We start from the raw sequence: 20,722 nt of genomic DNA, 5'->3' as shown, positions 1-20,722 counted from the left end.
TTGCTTCCTTCGCATGGAACACGATTGGATTAATTGGGTTGAGTCCGACAAAAAATCCGGATCTGCAGATTTGATCTTAAATAAAAAAAATCAGTTTATTTTGCCCCATGGAATACAAAAATAGTGAAAATTTGTGTTTTGACGGATCTGGATCAAGAATAAATTGATTTATTTTACCCATCAAAACCGCATTAGATAAAAAACTTGTTGGTAATTCTATCAAATTTTATTTTGCAATATGATTTATTTTAATCGTCCCGTCTGCGTCTTCAATAAATCAGTCAATATATATGGAATATAGAACTTTTTTCATAAAAAAATAACATTCATGCAGAAAAATATTATGTTATTGTTCTTTTGTTTTTTTTTTGTTTTAATTCGTAATAATTACTTTTTTTAATTAGATTTGATTTTTTTTTATTATTTCAGGTTCTTGGTTTTATATTTGGCTGCACACTGGCCAACAACATTCGCAACTATAAACGCCAAGCAGCGTACTAAATTATTACAATCCAAACTTCCTTGCTAAAAGAAAAATGCAACCGAAATAATTGTTTAGCGGACAATACCATTCGAATAGTGTATATCGTGATACAACAAAATTTTCTCACTTATTCATAAGATTTTTGATACGTATTTTCTTGAAAAATAAAAATCCAAACAATACATTTTATTAAACTATAAATTATTGTATATTTATGTATAATAAGTTTTTGCGGTAATATATATGTACAACATATATACTTACAATAAATAATATAAAAAAAGCGCAAAACCACTCTCTTTATTAGTTTAATTTTAAGCGCAGAAGAGTATTTGGGTTTGAATCACTTTGAGCAAGTGTCTGCCGTTCTCTGGATGAAGTTTTGAATTTTATGAAATCTACTTTATTTTAACACCATTTCGTGTATCCATATATTACCCAGATTGAAAGCCAAAGATAAGGTCATTGAAATACATACATGAATCCAAGTAGGGTACTGAGACTCATTTTATTTAAAAAATTAAAAAATATCCAGATCCGAAGAAGGTACGAAAATGCGACTTCCTGAGCCATAAGCTACTTGCAACGAGGTATTGGGTGAAGAGTAGCGATTAGTAGGTCGTCGGATGTTATCAGGGGGGTGGGGGGGGGGGCTGGGTTGCTATGCTACAGTAACCGGATATCAGCTCTATTAAAAAAAAATATATCACACCGGATTAGATCGATGACCAAAAAATATATGAGTATTGGAAGTGCCATACGAGTGACTCAAGTATGCCGCAGCTGCATACCCAATCCTAACCTCTTATGCAGGCCCAGTTCCACCATCATCGCCCGGAACTATCCTATACCCATTCCTCATACTGTTCTTTTTATTGCTATATGCAGTGTACACATGGATTGAGTTGATGTGTTTTCGGATAGATTAGTATATGTGATATCTAGTTAACCAGGGGCGGATCAGTATGCAGATTTTCACTAAGGCATAACACTAGTGAAAGTCTGTTATTGAAAAGTTGAAATTGGATTCTAGATACTACATAATATACTATAGGTAATTGTCCGAATTTGTTGTTTTACGAGGTTTATACATTAAAATGCTGAGTGAATTTAGGGTGGACTTTAGTAACATTCGTGGTTTAAGAAAGAATTGCACTGCATCAAACAGGCCAGCTGTTTTAGCATTGAGTGAAACTCAAATAGATGAAGATTCCAATCATTCGGAATTCAATTTAAATGGGTATAACTTAGTGCCATTATTTTTTCCTCACCATGTATTAGCCGTATATATAAGAAATGATGTTGCATAGCAACTTCAGCCACAATATGGTTCATGCTCTAACACAAACCTTAACTTCATGTGGTTAAAATTCACGGTAAATAAGCACATTATCCACGCATGTTTTTTTATATCGAAGTCCAAATCTGGACAGAAATTCAACTTTTAACGAATTTGATGCTCTGTCCGACTTCATTCAAAGAATTGTTGCCCATTATCCTCACACTGAAATCGTCATTGCGGGCGATTTCAATGTACACAATTCTTTTTGGCTTCGTTATTCTGGCCAGTCAACGCCGCGCCGGAAGGAAGGTATGTTGAGATCTTTGCTGAGTTAAATCAATTAACTCAGCTTGTCGATGAGCCAACTCGAATCCCTGACGTTGCAGGTCAATTTGCCAACACCCTAGATTTGTTTCTTTCCTCTGACCCTAATAAATACACAATCAGTGTATTACCGCTTCTAGGCACATCAGACCATTGTAACGTATCTGCAAAATTCTCATACTAAAAAACCCAGTTAAACGCAAAACTCCTAAGACAACCGTTTGACAATATGAGAAAGCCAACTGTCGGTCTCAATGAATTCTTCAGGAACTTTAACTGGTCACTATGCTTCCTCGACAGTGACGTGGATTCCAGCGCAGATATGGCTACAAATTTATACTTTGTGGAATGAGAAATTTTATCCCGAACAGGGTAAAATCTATCAAACCCAAAGAGAACTCATGGTTTGATTCGAGCTGTAAAGAGGTTATTAGGATCAGAGATGTAAGTTTTCGTTTTTATAAAACCAACCCGACTGAGGAAAACCGGAATAAGTTCAAACAAGCTAGAAAGACATGTAATGGTCATATTCGTAAAACCAAATTTTTGCATGATCAGAAATTAGGGCAAAAAATACTACAATGTCCCAAAGGTATTAAACATTTCTGGTCATTTGTTAAAAATGACAATGACAATCCCTATGTAAGCTCGATTGATAAAACCAATTTGCTTGCAGCACAGTTTGCTGTTAATTTGACGCTACCAGAAAGTCTCATGAGTCCTTCTGTTCTTCAAGAGCGTAAATGATTCTATGGGACGAATCTTCTTTCGCACTCGTGCAATTGTAAGAGTATTGAAAAACCTCGGCATGCACAAATCCGCTGGCCCGGATAGTATTCCTCCTATTGTTCTGAAGAGGTGTTCTTCAACGCTGACAAAACCACTGCGTAAGCTTTTCCATCTGTCCTATTCTAAAGGTCTCTACCCGAGTGGATGTAAAACTGCATTTATCCAGTCTGTCCCTAAAAAATGCGAATCCTTCTCTCCCTCGAACTATCGTCCAATAGCACTCACGTCCCTTTTTTCCATGGTCATGGAAATGCTGATTAATTATCAGCTCAAGAAATATCTTGAAGAACGGAAGCTTCTTAATGACCGACAGTATGGTTTTCGTAGCAATAGGTCCACTGGTGATCTCATATTCTATCTCACCTTACAGTGGAACAAATCTTTACATCGTTTTGGAGAAAGTAAGATTATTGCATTTGAAATTTCAAAGGCATTTGATAGAGTTGGCACCAAGCTCTCTTATCGAAAATGCGTGCTTTTGGTATTGATGAATCGCTCCTTCGTTGGATTAGAAATTACCTTTCTAACCATCCAATACAAGTTGTATTGGATGGTTCCAAGTCTGAAATTCATAAAATAAATGCTGGTGTTCCCAAGGGCTCCGTTTTGTTTTCGACTACCTTTCTTATATTCATAAATGAACTTATGTCTGCCGCTTCTAATCCATTAAACTGTTTCGCCGACGGCAGTACCCTCAGCTTCTCATACTCATTTCTAGATTCACTTCCTTGACCTTCGGATGTGGAACTTAAACGGCAGCGTATGATAAGCTCATTGAATTCTGATCTTGACAGCATTGTCCAATGAGGAGTCAGAAACCGTGTAGAATTTAATGCTTAGAAAACTAAATGCTGTCTCCTGTCGTTAAAGCGAAACACACACCCCATGCCACTATCTATGAGTGGCACCTGCATCTAGGAAACTAATCAACTGTCAGTACTTGATATGTGTATCACAGATCACCTTTTATGGAACGATCATATATTTGATATTGCCAAAAATGCTGCAATTTAATGCTGACTATAATTCGCATATCTGGGCAGGTGCCCCTAAAACAAGTTTAAATCTCTTAGATAGAATACAAAAAAGGGCTTTAAAAATGATAGGCTATAGATCGAAACATTTCCATCGCTAGAACACCGCCGCAATGTTTCATGCCTTTCGTTGTTTTACTGATATTTTAACAAACAATGCTCTGTCGAACTAGCCAGTTGCATTCTACCCCTTAAACGATTAAGCCGTAATACTCGCACTTCCAGGAATGTTCATCAGTTTACCCTTGATCTCAATTTCGGGTGTACTGTCAAGTATAGAGATTCTTTCTTAAAACGCACATCGAGAATGTGGAATGCTTTGGCCAACTCTCTTTTTCCCTCCCATTTTGATGTTCAGAATTTTTAAACCAATGTGCACCGGTATCTCCTTTTAAATCGTTCCCTATTTTCCTAACGCTCGCACTGTGTTTAAATATAAACATATTGTTGCGAACATAACCTTAAGCATACAGCAGCTCAACTGATGTAACCATACAGTGGCTCAACTAGATATACTTTCAACAACCTCTCAAGCTTGGAAGTCAAAATATATAAATGTCATTTATCAAATGTCATATATAATATAATTTTAATTTTGTAATCTCTTTGTTTTAAAAATACATAAATCTTTTATATACTATAAAGCTGTAAAATTGTACCTAAAATGTTACTATTGTTTGTTCAATAAAATTTATTACTTTGTCACACCTCACCGAGGAAACAACATTTCTTTTATTTCTGGTTGGAAAACCGTTTTTGGACGAAACATTTTGGTCCATTCGAGCCATATATATAATATTACAATTAATCTGTGATAAGACTGTGATTCAAAATTAATATAAACTGTGATATAAAACAAAATCGAGCTGTGATATACTACGTGTTGAGTGCTGTCTTTTTCTGGAGTGCCATCAACTTCCTGCCAATTGCTGTTTGTCCAGCGGATCATCGGTGTGATACATACAAAGTACCTGATTCTGGGATATTGTCCAGCGGAGTTCCTTCAACGAAACAAATCTTTAAAAACCAATAAAAGTCATTGTGTGAGTAAAAATAACCATTTTTATTAAAAAAAAAAAACAAGAGTGTATAAACCAACAATCGTTTTTTTCATCATTTTTTGTGAGTTGGAGAAATTGCTGCTGGAGTTGTATCCATTATCCAGTTCTTCAGTGCCGTTATTGAGTGCTGTTGTTGAGTGCCGTTGTTGAGTGACGTTATCAAAAGCAGTTATCCGGAGCAGTTATCCGGAGGAGTTATCCATTGCTGTTTTCCAGAACCGTTGTCAATAGCTGTCGTTTGTGCTGTTTTTTTTTTTTTTTTTGGAATCGCTTGTTGCAGTCATATACATATACGTACGTTCTTCAGGGGTTAGCGGAGTCCCAGGTACCTGAAAGCGATAAATTGATTAATCAAGGAAATCAAAGTGAGTGAATAATCTTTAACAATATTAATTATATTGATTTATTATATATATTGAGTGTGTTACAATGAGTGATTCAGTGGAATTAAAGGTTTTCAATAAGACATGTTCACAAATTTTGAAAAATAGCGCAAAGTTCAGAAATTTGAAACCTGAACAGAAAACTAAGAATTACTTTTTTTTTTTTTTTTTTTTTTTTTTTTTTTATATCCGATGGAAATCTTCAAAAGACACTCGGTAAGAATCGGTACCGAGTAGTGTGGGACTCTTACCGCACTAAAACCACCGGTGAATCAGGACCAATCTATGAAAGATCGACAAATGATTTTTATTTCTTAATTTTTAAAATCGCATTGGGGGAAGTTTAAGGTTATAACACTTTCCCGTAGCTTTTAGCCCATCAGCTCATGAGGCTTGGTTCTTCTTAATCTCCGAACATTGTCTCGTACATTTAATACGGTCTCCATTTCAGAGTTAGTATGACTTTGCAGCCGCTTATTGTGTGATACAGCGTGTTTCTTAACCACTTCTGTAACCATTTCAATTTGAAGGTCACGATGTAGATCGCTATTTCTTATATACCAAGGGGCATTTATTATTCCACGAAGGACCTTGCTTTGGAATTTTTGGATGGGTTCAGCATTTGTTTTCTTTGTACAGCCCCATAGTTGGATGCCATATGTCCAAACGGGTTTCAATACTTGCTTATATAACATTAGTTTGTTCTGGATAGAAAGGTCAGAGTTCTTTCCTATTAACCAGTACATTTGTCTGTACTTCAAGTTTAGTTCTTCTCTTTTCTTTTTGATGTGTTCTTTCCATTTAAGCTTTGCATCCAAATTCATTCCAAGGTATTTGGCGGTATTGGAGTAAGGTACTTCTGTACTGTTTATAAAAATTGGAACATTGTTTATGTTTTTGTTTGTAAAGTTTATATGCGTCGATTTTGTTTCGTTTAATTTGATACGCCATTTGTGCGTCCAATCACTAACTTTATCGACTGCATTTTGCAATTTTTGTGTAGCCTTCGTAACGGATTTATCTGGCACCAATATTGCAGTATCATCAGCAAAGGTGGCCATGATAGCGTTGATGTCCACTGGAATATCCCTTGTATATAACAGATACAGGGTTGGTCCTAGGACACTTCCTTGTGGTACACCGGCTTCAATTTTCTTAAGTTCCGAGTAATTTTGGTCGTACCGTACTCTAAAGAGTCGGTTCGTAATATAGGATTTCAGTATTTCGTAGTACTGCCTGGGGAAGTCCCTATGCAGTTTGTACTCAAGTCCCAAGTGCCAAACCTTGTCAAAAGCTTGAGCAACATCTAAGAATACAGACGAGCATACTTGTTTTTCTTCAAGTGCCTTTTCCACAACATCCGTAATTCGATGCACTTGGTCTATCGTGGAATGTTTATTTCTAAATCCAAACTGATGGCTCGGAATTAGTCTTCTTTCTTCAATTATTTTGTTAAGCCTTTTAAGTAGCAGTTTTTCAAAAACTTTTGCCATGATTGGTATAAGCGATATTGGTCTGTAAGATGTAACTTCTGTTGGTGGCTTACCTTGTTTAGGTATAACAATGACTTCCGCAATTTTCCAATGATGTGGCACATATCTTAGTTTAAGGCATGCGTTTATTATAAATTGGAGTTTCTTGAAGGCTATAAGAGGCATTTCTTTCAGAACCTGAGCAGTTATAAGATCGTACCCTGGTGATTTTTTGTTTGACAGCTTATGTTGACACATGCTTCTTACTTCTTTGAGCGTGACAAAAGGTATTTCACATTCGTCGTTTCTGTCAACAAACTGTAAGGGATCTGTAGCTGTGCTTGCTGGGAATGGCTTGAAAACATTCGCGAGATGTTCAGCAAAGAGATCAGCCTTTTGTTTGGGGTTTCCGATCCATTTACCATCTTGAGATTTTATCGGCGGGTTTTGTGTCTGAGGTCTTTTTAGACGCTTAGTTGCTTTCCATAAGGAGTATTCTGTAGAAGCATCCGTCGTCAGACTTTTCAGGAATCTACTTAGTGAATCATTTTTAAACTCACAGATTCTTTTTTTTAATTCGTTGTTAAGACGGTTAAAAACTACCTTATCATCTGGGAATCTCGTGGATTGCCATTTTCTTCTAGCTCTTCTTTTTTCCAATATCAACTCCTTTATTTCGATAGGATATTTTATTTCTTTTTCTCTCGCATTCGAAATAGTTGGAGTACTTTCTTCTGCAGCCTGCTGCACATCAGCAATAAATTGTTCTACTTCATGATCAATTTGTTCAATTGTTTGCATAGGGGATCTTAGGTTTATAAAATTTTCAAGTTTGTCTCTGAATTCGTTCCAGTTTGTTCTGTTATTCACGAGCTTGGGATTACTTTTTTCTATTATTTCTGTTTCGCTCAGTGATAAAATTACTGGAGTATGATCTGATGATAAATCATAATTACCTTCGACACTTATATGATTTCGTTTAATACCTTTAACTACGAAAAAGTCTATAAGGTCTGGTATTTTGTTAGTATCAGATGGCCAATATGTTGGCGAACCAGAAGAATAAAATTCGCAGTTGTATTTTCGGCCTGCTTGGTATAGCCGTTTACCTTTTGTTGTTATGAGCCTAGATCCCCATTGGGTGTGTTTAGCATTGAAGTCGCCACCAACAAGGAAGTTATGTCCTAACAAATGTAGGAGTTCTGCATAGTCTTCTTCAGTTGGAGAGCGCCTCGGAGGGCAGTATATAGCTGCTATTTTGAATTCTTTCTTTTTTATACCAATACTAATTGTTGTTACTTGCATGTTTTCTTTAGTAAACTTTGGTTCTTCAAAGTGTGTTAAGCACTTTTTTATAAGTATTGCTGATCCTCCCCTAGCTTTGTCAGCTGGGTGCGGAGCGTGATAACATGTATAGTTTGGTAATTTATTATCAAGATTTTGTTCAATAGCGAGGTGGGTTTCGGACACCAAACAAATGTCTATATGCTCTATGTCTAAAAAGATGTTTAGTTCTGATACATGCTGTAAGAGACCGTTTGCATTCCATGTTGCGATTTTGAGTGTTCTGTCCATCATTGTTTTTTAAGAGCGACTTCTTCGCTTAGCTGTTTTATGTTTAAATCTTGTTGGTCAATCCTTTTCAGGATGAGTTCCAGCATTTCTTTTATAGAAGTTTCCTCATTCTTCCGCACATTTTTTACAATCTGGGAATAGGATTTATTTTCATCACTTTTGCTTAGTGCAATTGCTTTTCCCGGTTGATTTTTAGTAATGTTATCGACCGTTACTTTTTTGCTTTCAACTACTGGTTTTGTGTTGGTTGAGTTTCTAAACTTGTTCCCAGTTTTGTTTTTTCTTTTTGTGTCTTGGAACTTTTTTGCTACTGGACATCCTCTGTAACTTGCAGGATGATTGCCTTGACAATTAACACATTTCGCTTTCTGTTCTCTGCCCATGGGACAGTTTTTGGTTGCATGTCTGCCTTCACATTTAACACAAGCGAACTCGCGATTGCAGTATTTTTGTGTATGCCCAAAGGCTTGACAGCGCTTACATTGTGGAACACTTTTCGACTTTCGCAGTGGTTCAATTTTGACAACTATGCCCATAATTGATTTAATACTATAAATCTTATCGAGACTTTCTTTATTTTCAAACGTGAGCATAAATAAAGGTAGAGATCTCTTTTTTGTCGTTGATACCCCAGTGGAGTCTTTTACTATCTCATTTTTAATAAGGTTATTGGCATCGAGAGCTTGAAAGCCTTTTTGTATAAGGTCTTCGACAATTTCTTTGGCAACACATGAAGAGTGAAGGCCTCTTGCTACTACTTTTATCGATCTTGTAGCTTTATTTTCGTACGAGTGCCACTGAATTTTCTTTTTGTTCAATTCTTCAGTGACAGATCTATACGCATCGGCGTCTTCAACCATGACTTTCCAATTGTCTTTATTGTATGATGTATATTTACATGCCTTATTCGTGCATTTTTCTACTATGCTCTTTAGCTCGCCAAACATTGCCAATCCGGAGATCATAATTGGGGGTGGGGCAGTTTGCCTGGTACCTTTAACGTGAGACTTATTTTGGGGTAAATCTCTTATTTCTTTATTGGATGCTCTCATTTTTGTAGCAGTATCTGATTTTGAACCTGTTTGCTGACATTTTATAACAGCCTCTGGGCTACTCTCTGCTTTTCGTTTCTTTGACTTACGTTTATTTCGGTTTGCTTCAGTTTCAAGGAGGAGCTCTTCCTCATCAGTATGAAACTCATTAGCAGTTTTTTGTGGGCTTTTCACTACTGGTGACTTTTGACTTGATATATTGTCTTTCACGGACTTTTTATCGAGCAAGCTGACTTTTTCTTCGAGTCTCTTCACTTGTTGCTGAAGACTTTCAACAAGGGCTTCAAGTTGTTTTCTGGCTAAGATTTCTATTTGCCATTTATCGAAATAATTTTCGGATTCAACTTGGTGGATCTCGTTGTTTTTTGTGAAACACTGCTGATCTTTTGTTTCGATCTTTTCATGGATGGTTCCTTTTTCGTTAATGACTTCTATGTCATTTGATTTTTGCGTTGGGGGTTTCGATGGAGTAACCCTTGGTGATATTTTTGGTGGAGTTCTTAGTGTTTTTGAACTCCGTCTATTTCCTAGAAGCAATAATTGGTCCTCCCCAGAATCCATAGGACCGATCTCCGAAGAGAGTGGATTTACCAGTTTATCTGGATTGCCACCTGGGGTATTATATCTATTTGTTTTACTCATTGCCATATTTGTTTTTATTTTTGTAACTTTTGTTTAGTTCCATAAATAGCTCAGTTACCTCTTCTATTTAGGTTTCTTGCAGAACTGGTTCTTCAGAGCGATTATCTTATCTTTTGCTCCTAATTCCTTGATAGGACATTTGAATATTCTAGAAGAAAATTTTAGAAAAGTATGCGAGTTGTACGATGCTTTTCAAGGCGCCGAAGAAGATGAAACAGTTTTAGATGAGTGTGAGGAAAAGTACGATGATACTATGGAAACTTGCCTGTCGTACAAAGCTGGTATTTTAGATGAGTTAGATAGGTTAGATAGTTTGCAATTTGGTGAAAATTCCAGAGATGAAAGTAAGGATGGTGCCAAATCCCATAATCGGCGGGAATCTTTTTTGAATAACGCGGCTAAATCATCAAACTTCCGTGAAATAAGACTTCCTGCGATAACTCCCCCAACGTTCTATGGGGATTATGACAATTGGCGTCCATTTCACGATCTCTTCGTCTCTTTAATCCATAGCAATTCATCACTGTCTAAAATAGAAAAGTTAACATATTTGAAATCTTGCTTAAAGGGTAGTGCAGCTTCGTTGTTAGATTACCTCGAGGTCAACAATGACAATTATGACCAGGCATGGTCAATTTTGGTAACGCGTTACGACCATAAGCGGATTTTGGTCACCACTCAGCTTAAAACATTTTTCGATCAGCCGGCAGTCAGTGTTGAAACAGCAGATTCCATCAAGGGCCTCTTAGACAAGTCAACAGAGGTGCTTCATGCTTTGAAGAATTTAGGTGTTCCTGTAGATAGTTGGGATGTTGTAATTATTTTCACTCTCCTGCAAAAATTACCAGCAAAAACTCAACAGTTGTGGGAAGAAAAGCTTGGTTTAAGTACAGAGTTACCTACCTTTAGAGAATTTTCAACCTTTTTGACAACTAGGTTTCGTTCTTTAGAGGTTGTTTGTCAGCAGAACTCCAAACCCAAGGTTAACTCGGGTTCGAGTAAGGAACAGTTGAAGCTGAAACCAAAGGTGCTGCATATGAAGTCGGTGAAGAAGCAGAAGTATAGCTGCGCAGTATGCCACAAGGGTCAGCATTCACTTCGTTCGTGCCACTCATTTTTGAAGCTGGATGTTCCTGCAAGGTTGAAACATGTGAAACAAATCGGCGTTTGCGAAAATTGCTTAGCTTACAATCACAAAACGTTTCAATGTCCTAGTGAAAAACGGTGTTTTCACTGCAACCAAAAACATCACACGCTTTTGCACAGTTCTCTTATTGCTCAAAATTCTAATTTCAGCCAAAATTCTCAAAATTCACAATCCAATCAAGCGAATTGTTCCAGTTTTAATTCAGCTACATCGAATGCGCTTAATACAAACACAAATTCACAGTCTGGTAATTCAAATAATAATCAAAATACAAACCAGATTAATCCAAACGCGAAACCATTCAATCCGAGTACTAGCCAAGCTGCCACTTCGCAAATTTATCAAAATTATCACGTCGCAAATCCCTTGAGTACTATGGTGTTACTTGCTACAGCAGTCATCCAAATACAATCAGCCAACGGAGAATTCATCAGTTTGAGAGCGCTGCTAGATCCTGGTTCAGAATCAACATTCATCACTGAACGAGCGGTACAACAACTTCGTCTAAAAAAATGTCGTACCTTCATGGAATTCTCTGGTTTGGGAAACAACAAAAGTGGTTCTTGTCAAAGCTTTGTCGATATGAAAATCAAATCTCTACATACCTCTTTTCAAACTGATGCTAGGGCGTTTGTTCTCAAAACTATAACTGGTTTACTTCCCAATAGAGAAATTCTGCCTGATCAATGGGGTCACATTCAGGGTTTGTGTTTGGCTGATCCTTCTTTCTATAAACCTTCTAGTGTTGACTTGCTCCTAGGTAGTGGTGTCTTCTCCGAGGTCGTTTTGCCAGAAATAGTAAGGGGAAATGAGCCTGTAGCACCAATTGCACAGAATACTCAACTCGGGTGGATTGTTTTTGGCAATGCGCCAATTCAAACTTGCCGTGTCCACCTACAGCTTGTTGATATCGATACCCAGCTTCGAAAATTTTGGGAAATCGAAGAATCGCCGTTTGAAGATCCAGAAACTGCAGAAAATATCGCCTGTGAAGAACACTTCAAAACACACACCAGACGTTTGCCAAATGGAAGATTCGAAGTCTCACTACCATTCAAAGAAGGTGTTCGACCAGCACTAGGAGCAAGTCAGCAAGGAGCATTACGAAGGTTTCTCCAGCTCGAAAGAAGATTCGACAACAATCCTCAATTGCAGAAGGAGTATTCAGCGTGCATCTCGGAATATCTTCAGTTGGATCAGATGGAAAAGGTAGATGTCAGCCAAGGTGAAATTCTCCAATCACCATTCCACTATGTTGTTCCACATCATGCCGTGTTCAAGGAGTCCAGCACAACCACAAAGCTTCGAGTAGTTTTCGATGCTGCCTTTAAAACTACAAATGGGACTTCGTTGAATGAACATCTTTTGGTGGGACCTAAAACGCAATCAAATATAATGGATATCATACTAAAATGGAGAAAATTCAAGATTACATTGACGGCTGACATCGAAAAAATGTACCGGCAGATCCAGATGAAACAACCAGACACCTTTTATCAGCTGATTTACTGGCGAGACAACAAGATGAATCCGCTGCAGCTGTATCGATTAAAAACCGTCACTTTTGGAACAGCCTCCGCTCCTTACCTGGCCACTCGCACGTTGAACAAGCTTGCTGATGACGAGAAGGACAAATATCCGTTAGCAGCCCAGATGATACGTCACGATATGTACGTTGATGATTTGGTAAGCGGAGCAGACTCAGTACCAGAAGCTCAACAAAAGGTAGCTGAAATCAACCATCTTCTATCATTAGCTGGTTTTCACTTACGTAAATGGGCGAGCAATTCTGAAGATGCCTTGATCAATATTGCACCCCAAGAACGTGAAGTTGATTTTCTGTTGCCTTTCGATTCTTCTGAGCACATTAAAACCTTGGGCATAAAATGGCTCCCTTCCAGTGACTCATTCACTTTTCAGTGGGTTCAATCTGAAGCAACTGAAGTCACTAAGCGAACCATCTTGTCAACCATTGCTAAACTTTTCGATCCACTTGGCTGGATTTCTCCGTGCGTGATTTCAGCAAAAATTATCATGCAAAAATTGTGGTTGAAAGGTTTAGCATGGGATGTTCCTGTTCCTCTCAATCTGCAACAAGAATGGATTTCTCTGCGAACAGATTTGCCAAGTCTCGAAAAAATTCGAATACCAAGATGGATTTGCACTGAAAAAGAGAATTTAGAGTTAGAATTACATGGTTTTAGTGACGCTTCTATGAAGGCATATGGGGCAGTAGTTTACCTTAGGATTCTGAACAGAAGCAACAAAATTCACACTCACCTCGTTATGTCCAAAACTAGAGTTGCTCCTCTTAATACAGTTTCACTCCCTCGACTTGAGTTATGTGGGGCTGTTATGTTAGCTCGTCTTCTGTGCTATGTAAGAGATGTTTTGCAACTAGGCCAAATCAAAACTTACGCGTGGACTGATTCCACCATAACTTTATGTTGGATAGCTGCACCGCCATCAAAATGGAAGACTTTTATCAGCAATCGAGTAGCCGAAATTCAGCGATTAACTAACGTTAACATTTGGAATCACGTCCCCACTAAACTGAATCCTGCGGACTTAGCTTCGAGAGGAATTTCGCCATCAGAATTAAAAGTTAACACTCTTTGGTGGCGAGGACCAGAGTATCTTCAATCAATTTGGAAGTTCCCGTTTCCAAGTCCAAAAACAACGTATGAAACTAAAGAAGAAATGCGATCAGTAAAGGTCCAGTTACATTGCGCAATAGAATCTGAAAATCAAGTTGCAAAATTATTTCATAAAATCTCAGATTTGAAAAAACTGATACGAATCATCGCTTATTGCCGGAGGATTGTTCACATTTGCTTAAAAAAACTCCCGATGAACCATTTAATTGAACTACTTACCACTTCCGAGTTACAAAACGCAACATTTAATTGCATCAGAGCTGCTCAAAAACAGATGTTTCCTGAAGAAATCCAAAACTTAATCAAGCATCCATCATCATCGAAACATTTTGGATCACTACATCCGTTTATCGACCGAAATGGTATTCTTCGAGTTGGAGGACGCCTTCAAAATTCAAACTTACAGTTCGAACAATAACATTCAGTCATCCTCAAACCAGAACACGTCTTTTCGAAATTACTCATCCGGGAAGCTCACGAAAAAACGCTCCATGGTGGATTGCAGCAAATGGTCACCAATCTCCGCACCAAATATTGGATTTTGAATCTCAAGAGAAGCGTGAAAAAATACATTCATAAATGCGTAATTTGCTTTCGATTCAAAGCTAAGCCCATGCAACAATTGATGGGGAATTTACCAGCTGTTCGAGTCAGAGTGTCCCGGCCATTTACACACACAGGTGTAGATTATGCTGGACCGATAGAGGTTAAATCCTGGAAAGGACGTGGAGGCAAAATCTATAAAGGGTATTTCGCCATATTTGTTTGTCTAGCTACCAAAGCAATCCACTTGGAAGCGGTAAGTGACATGACGACTCAGGCATTTTTGGCAGCTTTTCGAAGATTTACGGCACGTCGAGGTGTCTGCACTGAAATGTACAGCGACTGCGGAAAGAACTTCGTGGGTGCCAATACCGAGCTCCAAAGAATGATGAAGTCTGCAAAGATCGATTGGAAGCAAATCACAACAACAACAACGAACGTCGGAACTAAATGGAATTTCATTCCTCCCGCTTCTCCCCATTTTGGTGGATTATGGGAAGCAGGAGTGAAATCCGTAAAGTTTCATTTGAAAAGGGTCGTCAGAAATGAAACCCTTACATTCGAGGAGCTCAGCACGCTTCTAACAGAAATAGAAGCATGTCTAAACTCGAGACCTCTTTGTCCAGTTTCCGACAACCTAGACGACTTCGCTATTCTCACGCCAGCACACTTCCTGTTTGGAACATCGGCCCAACTAGTTCCAGAAGCAGATTTGGCAGAAAAGGTTTCCAACCTTGATAGGTGGAGAAAAATCCAAATTGCTGTTCATTCGTTCTGGAAGCAATGGAGTAGCGAATATCTAGCTCGCCTTCAGCAACGACCGAAGTGGTTGAAAACCGAAGCACAGCCTCAAATCGGAGACCTGGTTTTGCTCAAGGATGAACGATTGCCACCTTCTCAATGGGCTCTTGCACGCATCATATCTTTAGTTCCAGGAAAAGATGGGTTGATTCGTGTCGTCAACATAAAAACGCAGTCTGGAGAGTTCAAAAGACCAATTACAAAAATTTGCCTACTACCATCCAATCGAACTGCAGATGAAACCGCAACTATCTAACCATGGACGAAAATCTAACATGCAATCAACAAACACTCGTATTAACTAAATCACAATAAGAAATAACAATCATGCATCCATCACAGTCGTTCAACTCTGATGTTGTTAGCAGAAAATCAAAATATTCAACATCAGTCACTCACAAATCAATAATCATTCAGAAATGTCGTCACAGATAATAAAATTATTTCTGCAAAGCAAGATTGCATTCTGAAAAAATCAATCACTCACAACTCATACTCATTTATTCGATACACTCACTCACTCGCTATCGCTCACAAAATCAATTATTCGATACACTGACTCACTCGCTATCGCTCACAAAATCAATTATTCGATACACTGACTCACTCGCTATCGCTCACAAAATCAATTATTCGATACACTGACTCACTCGCTATCGCTCACAAAATCAATCATCGATACAATCATTCACTATCACTCACAAACGCACACTCAGTAACTTGAAACACTCAATCTTCGATATCGATCAAAACTCACATTCGTTATCACTCTCACATGCAAATCACACGCACTCATACTCTACCAACCGATAACACACACATTCGATCGATATCACTCATATATTCAAAAATATCACACTCACAAGATTCCATAATATTCACAGTAAATCACAATAAATTCATTTTGAAATATCACATAATAAATTATTTTAAATAAACACATATTCGAAAAAAAAAACATTCAAATACAATTTATTTATCACACAACTAATGTTATTATCACAAAAACAAATCAATTTGATCACAGTCACAGAAATTTCCAATCATCATATAAATCACAATTAGGTCAAATATCACAATCAGCACATCATCACAAACTTAAAATCAATTGTAATTCACCGAAAATTAATTTTAGTTTTACTTAAAGCAACTTTAATTCTATGTAAAAGGAATTAATTTAATTCGCCGTAAAATATTTTAAATATACTTAAAATTCACACCAGAATTACAACAAAACATTCAAAAACAATTTGCGAACTCAGAATAAAATTTAATTTTTCGAACGGAAAACCGAAACACCCTGTAAAACTAATTAAAAACCATATCTAATTAATCAAATTTTAATCATCTACAGTCCACTAAAAAAAAAAAAAAAAAATCGATTTAAAAATAATTTAATCAAAATTAATTAATTTTACACATAAAAAAATGAACACCCTATTTCTAAACGAAAATTAGCCCAAGCCATCAATGAAACAAAAAAAAAACAACAATAATGGGTATGCTTATGGGAATACACACGAACACGTATAAGCTTATTGGAGATGAAGGGAAGACACAAAACACACAATTTATCGACATAAACAACAAAGTAACACAAAATATAATTAAAACTCACTTTAATTCGTCACCATATAGCACTATAATTGTTTTTTCCATTAAAGTTATTACTTTTATTAACATATTTAACAATATCACAAATTAAAACAAAGCGAATGCAAAACCGAACTAAAACAATTTACAACCGACGCCGACATGTAGAACTTGTAGCAATTGTGGAACGTAGACAAACTACAAGAACATGATAGATTCCTGTCATTCACAATTAGATCTGTTTGATTAAAATTTTTTTTTGTGTTCTCGTAATGTATTACAATTTATTGTTATAAATGTATTAAATATTTGTTTTATATCGTTCCATGAGCACTCTGAAGGAAATAAAACAAACTTGCGAACGTTGTTCACAGCTGGGGAGGAATGTTGCGAACATAACCTTAAGCATACAGCAGCTCAACTGATGTAACCATACAGTGGCTCAACTAGATATACTTTCAACAACCTCTCAAGCTTGGAAGTCAAAATATATAAATGTCATTTATCAAATGTCATATATAATATAATTTTAATTTTGTAATCTCTTTGTTTTAAAAATACATAAATCTTTTATATACTATAAAGCTGTAAAATTGTACCTAAAATGTTACTATTGTTTGTTCAATAAAATTTATTACTTTGTCACACCTCACCGAGGAAACAACATTTCTTTTATTTCTGGTTGGAAAACCGTTTTTGGACGAAACACATATATAGGGTACTAATAACCCCTTGAGTGCCTGTAAATTATAAAAAAAATAAAAATTATTTAATCAATTTAAATATTTCTTATATTCAGTCTCTTACTAAAATTCTACAACTTATTTAATCCTTATGCACTAAAAATACTGTTACAACAATTGTGTACGTTGCACGTTCATAAATAAATTTCGTAAAATTATCGCAACTGGAATCCATTAAAAAGTTCATCTTAATACTTATTCCTTGGTTTTGTTTTTCTATCAATGACAAAATGCACACAATTCGATGCCTGATGAAGACCAAACAAAATTATTTAATTAAATAATAAATTATTAACAAAAAATAACCTTTTGTAGTTAAGTTCCTTGATACGATTTCTTATTTCTGAAGCTAAATTTTCCGCTAAACTAACTGCTCGCCAAGAGTCATAGGTACGACTTAGTCGATCCCAAAGCAAACGGTCTTCAATTATTGCTTCTATAAGTTTGTACACTTTTTCCATCGAGAAATTATTTTGCAAGAATTGAATGTCCAATTTCGGATGCATATTATCCACACCAGCAGCGTCTGGGTCTGTGTCTTTTACTTTGAATATTGATTTTCTTCGATTTGCCACTGATTCATTGAGAATAGCATTCATACGATTTGTTGTCCGAACTGAAGCAGTTATGCTGAAATACAAATAGGTATTTGAATGAAACATCCTCAGGCACACATTTTTAACTCGGTTTTAAGTTCATCTCAAACTTGGAAAGTAGAAATGATAAAAAACATGTTTGTAAAATCTCCGCGGGTTCTATGTTATGACTAAACTGATTTTAATGGAACTACATTTCCGAATTCTCATAGCCGAAATAGTTTTTTTTTAAGTGTCCTACTTTTGAAAGTTTTCCATTTAATGTCTTGACCATTTCTGACTCGGATGCAAATCACACTCTACATATTGTTTTGAAATTTAAACTGGTAATAATTACTTCACTTGTTACAAAATGATGTAATAATTGCCACTTTTATTTGGACACTATAAAACAATAAATATTTACATACCATGTTTTCCAAATACTCCACGATGCCATATTTTTAATTTTACTTGATTTTCAATAAATAATAATTACAAGCAATTACACTTTTGCAAAAATGAAATTTTCATGACAAAAGCCCGACCCGCTGGTGCCAATATCCGATTTAGAAATAAAGTTTCCGAGCCCCTACGTGCAGTGAATAAGGAAATACTGAAACTTTATTTAACTGAAGTGGATCTCGTGTTGCATGTGCTGGGGAAACCAAAATATGCATCGCAAATAACATTTCTGAGGCATTGATTTCTAGGACAGGATAACATACATATGTAGTATGTAGATAACCATATGTATTTCCGCTTATCATATGCAATATGCCATGCTAACGAATTTAGTTCAATAGTTTTACAATAGGTAATAAAAGTCTATTGATGAGCTATGTATTGTATAACGATTAACGGTAGAACTCATAAATCACTCACATTCGAATCCGGCTCATGGTTTGCGGGAAATAAGGAACTATTATATAGAAAGGATATGGATTATCTTCAACGACGGCAGATACAAAACTGATTTACCATCGGTAGCTGATGAAGGATAACACATGTAAGGTTGAAATAAATTCTTTGTGAAACATTTGCCAGGACGTGCGTGTCAATCCTCATTTTAACACGCTAGTCTTCAACAACAGAAGACAAGTCGGTGCGAAATGCATATTAGGAATATGTTCTTAATGTTCATCATAGGAGGTATATTAAAGTTTGACTGCTCGATAGTGATTTGATTGAATCAATAAACATTGAGTTGTATTTATGAATAATGCAATTAAGTAAATTGATTTATTACTCATATTAATAAACATACTCAAACTGATATGTCTATCGTAAGGAAGTCAATTTAATGTAACCTTGAGAGAGAAATTGTTTTTTTTTTTTTTGGAACGCAAAATATAAGGTTTTCAGTGTCTTCGTTTATACGTACAAGTGGAATTAATTTATTTAGATGAATTTTAACTTGAAAATAAATAGTAGTGCAAAATGAAACAAATAAAGCAAACAAGCACTTTATATACAGACCTTTATAATAAATCTAGGAACATTTTTTAAAAGTTGTAAATATATTACCCGAATATATAAGTTTAATCTTTGTTTAGAAAACAATGGACAAAAGTGTAAATGTTCACTGATTTTATTTTATTTTATTGCATGTACTGTAATATACATGCTACGTATTTTAAGAACGATGAAACAGAGAATGTACACGTTCATGTATACTAACTTCCTAATTTAATTGATTTATATCATCTTTGCGAAAAATTGAAAAAATTGTTTCTAATGGTGTACAATCCAAAACTTACTCCTGTTAAGTCCGTTGGGGACCCCTTCAAGAGCATAGGGCCTCTACTACGCCTACGCGCCATCGTGTACGGTTTCCGGAGATGTGTTTCAGCTCCCTCCAACTCTTGCCTAGTGACGCTGATTCCGCCTCGGCTGTCCTGCGCCATGTGCTTTTCGGTCGTCCAGCTCTTCTTCCTTCTTGTGTGAGCGGATTCCACTGCAAGGCTTGGGCTGCAATGCGTTACTTTTTCAAAGCGTAAGTCCAATCCATTGCCATTTATGTCTTCGTATTATAGATTCTTTAGGTTCCTGATCTATCTTACTATGAAGGACCTCATTTGATATGCGGTTTGGCCAGAAAATCCTTAGGATGTTACGAAGACATCTATTCACAATTGTTTGCAGCTTTCTTGTTATGGCTGAAGTAACCTTTCAAGTGCTGCATCCATAAAGAAGCACAGATTTGAAATTTGAGTCGTAGCTTTGTTCTTAAGCTGATAGAGTTATTCTTCCAAATCTTTGACAGCAACCGACCGCCGCCGCTTTTGCTTTGCCGATGCGGCAGATGACGTCTTGTTCGGTTCCGCCTTCGATGGAAACGATACTTCCAAGGTATTGAAAGCTCTCCACTGTTTCCACCGGTTGCGAGAAAATATTTATTTGAAAGGATGGTCGGGTTCCGAGGCTGATCATTTTTGTTTTGCCGGAATTAATTTTCAGCTCCACAACTTCCTCTTCTCTCTACACTTGTTGTCATATGATGGATATCCATGATCCTATGAAAGAGTAAGCAAACATCGTCCGCGTAATCCAAATGCTTTAAAT

At 36.6% G+C, this 20,722-nt stretch overlaps 3 protein-coding genes across 4 annotated transcripts in view; 2 read left to right on the top strand and 1 right to left on the bottom strand.

The window, feature by feature from the left end:
• Nucleotides 1-685, top strand: part of LOC129952202 (23 kDa integral membrane protein-like) — a 28,576-nt gene extending 27,891 nt beyond the window's left edge. The window contains exon 6 of the mRNA XM_056064681.1: nt 430-685. Coding sequence (XP_055920656.1) covers nt 430-501 — 72 coding nt within the window. The 3' untranslated portion in view covers nt 502-685. The remainder of the gene's footprint in view (nt 1-429) is intronic.
• Nucleotides 686-10,351: 9,666 nt separating this feature from the next.
• LOC129950531 (uncharacterized) lies at nt 10,352-15,502 on the top strand. The gene is made up of 2 exons (XM_056062463.1): nt 10,352-14,264; nt 14,328-15,502. The coding sequence occupies exons 1-2, from the start codon at nt 10,352-10,354 to the stop codon at nt 15,500-15,502; spliced, it is 5,088 nt and encodes a 1,695-aa protein (XP_055918438.1).
• Nucleotides 15,503-17,613: 2,111 nt separating this feature from the next.
• LOC129951636 (uncharacterized) lies at nt 17,614-19,289 on the bottom strand. 2 transcript variants are annotated; one of them, XM_056063883.1, is made up of 3 exons: nt 19,043-19,289; nt 17,889-18,212; nt 17,614-17,830 (listed from the first exon to the last, which is right to left on the bottom strand). In XM_056063883.1, the coding sequence occupies exons 1-3, from the start codon at nt 19,057-19,059 to the stop codon at nt 17,665-17,667; spliced, it is 507 nt and encodes a 168-aa protein (XP_055919858.1). In that variant the 5' UTR covers nt 19,060-19,289; the 3' UTR covers nt 17,614-17,664. The 2 variants fall into 2 exon arrangements, with proteins under 2 accessions (XP_055919858.1, XP_055919857.1); XM_056063882.1 differs by lacking the exon at nt 19,043-19,289 and adding an exon at nt 18,589-19,036.
• Between the last annotated feature and the right edge of the window lie 1,433 nt (nt 19,290-20,722).

The sequence above is a fragment of the Eupeodes corollae genome, chromosome 3, assembly GCF_945859685.1.
Source record: "Eupeodes corollae chromosome 3, idEupCoro1.1, whole genome shotgun sequence".
Lineage (NCBI taxonomy): Eukaryota > Metazoa > Arthropoda > Insecta > Diptera > Syrphidae > Eupeodes > Eupeodes corollae.
The sequence above is the reverse complement of the archived record's forward strand: the minus strand, read 5'-3'. Positions and strand labels throughout refer to the sequence as shown.

Excerpts from the sequence above, each read along its gene's own strand:
- LOC129950531 (XM_056062463.1), top strand. The coding sequence starts at position 10,352 with ATGGAAACTTGCCTGTCGTACAAAGCTGGTATTTTAGATGAGTTAGAT. Across the intron at positions 14,265-14,327 it reads TCCGTTTATCGACCGAAATG|TCATCCTCAAACCAGAACAC; the intron begins GTATTCTTCGAG and ends AATAACATTCAG.
- LOC129951636 (XM_056063882.1), bottom strand. The coding sequence starts at position 18,617 with ATGGCATCGTGGAGTATTTGGAAAACATG. Across the intron at positions 18,213-18,588 it reads TGGAGTATTTGGAAAACATG|CATAACTGCTTCAGTTCGGA; the intron begins GTATGTAAATAT and ends TTTGTATTTCAG. Across the intron at positions 17,831-17,888 it reads AAGGAACTTAACTACAAAAG|GCATCGAATTGTGTGCATTT; the intron begins GTTATTTTTTGT and ends GGTCTTCATCAG.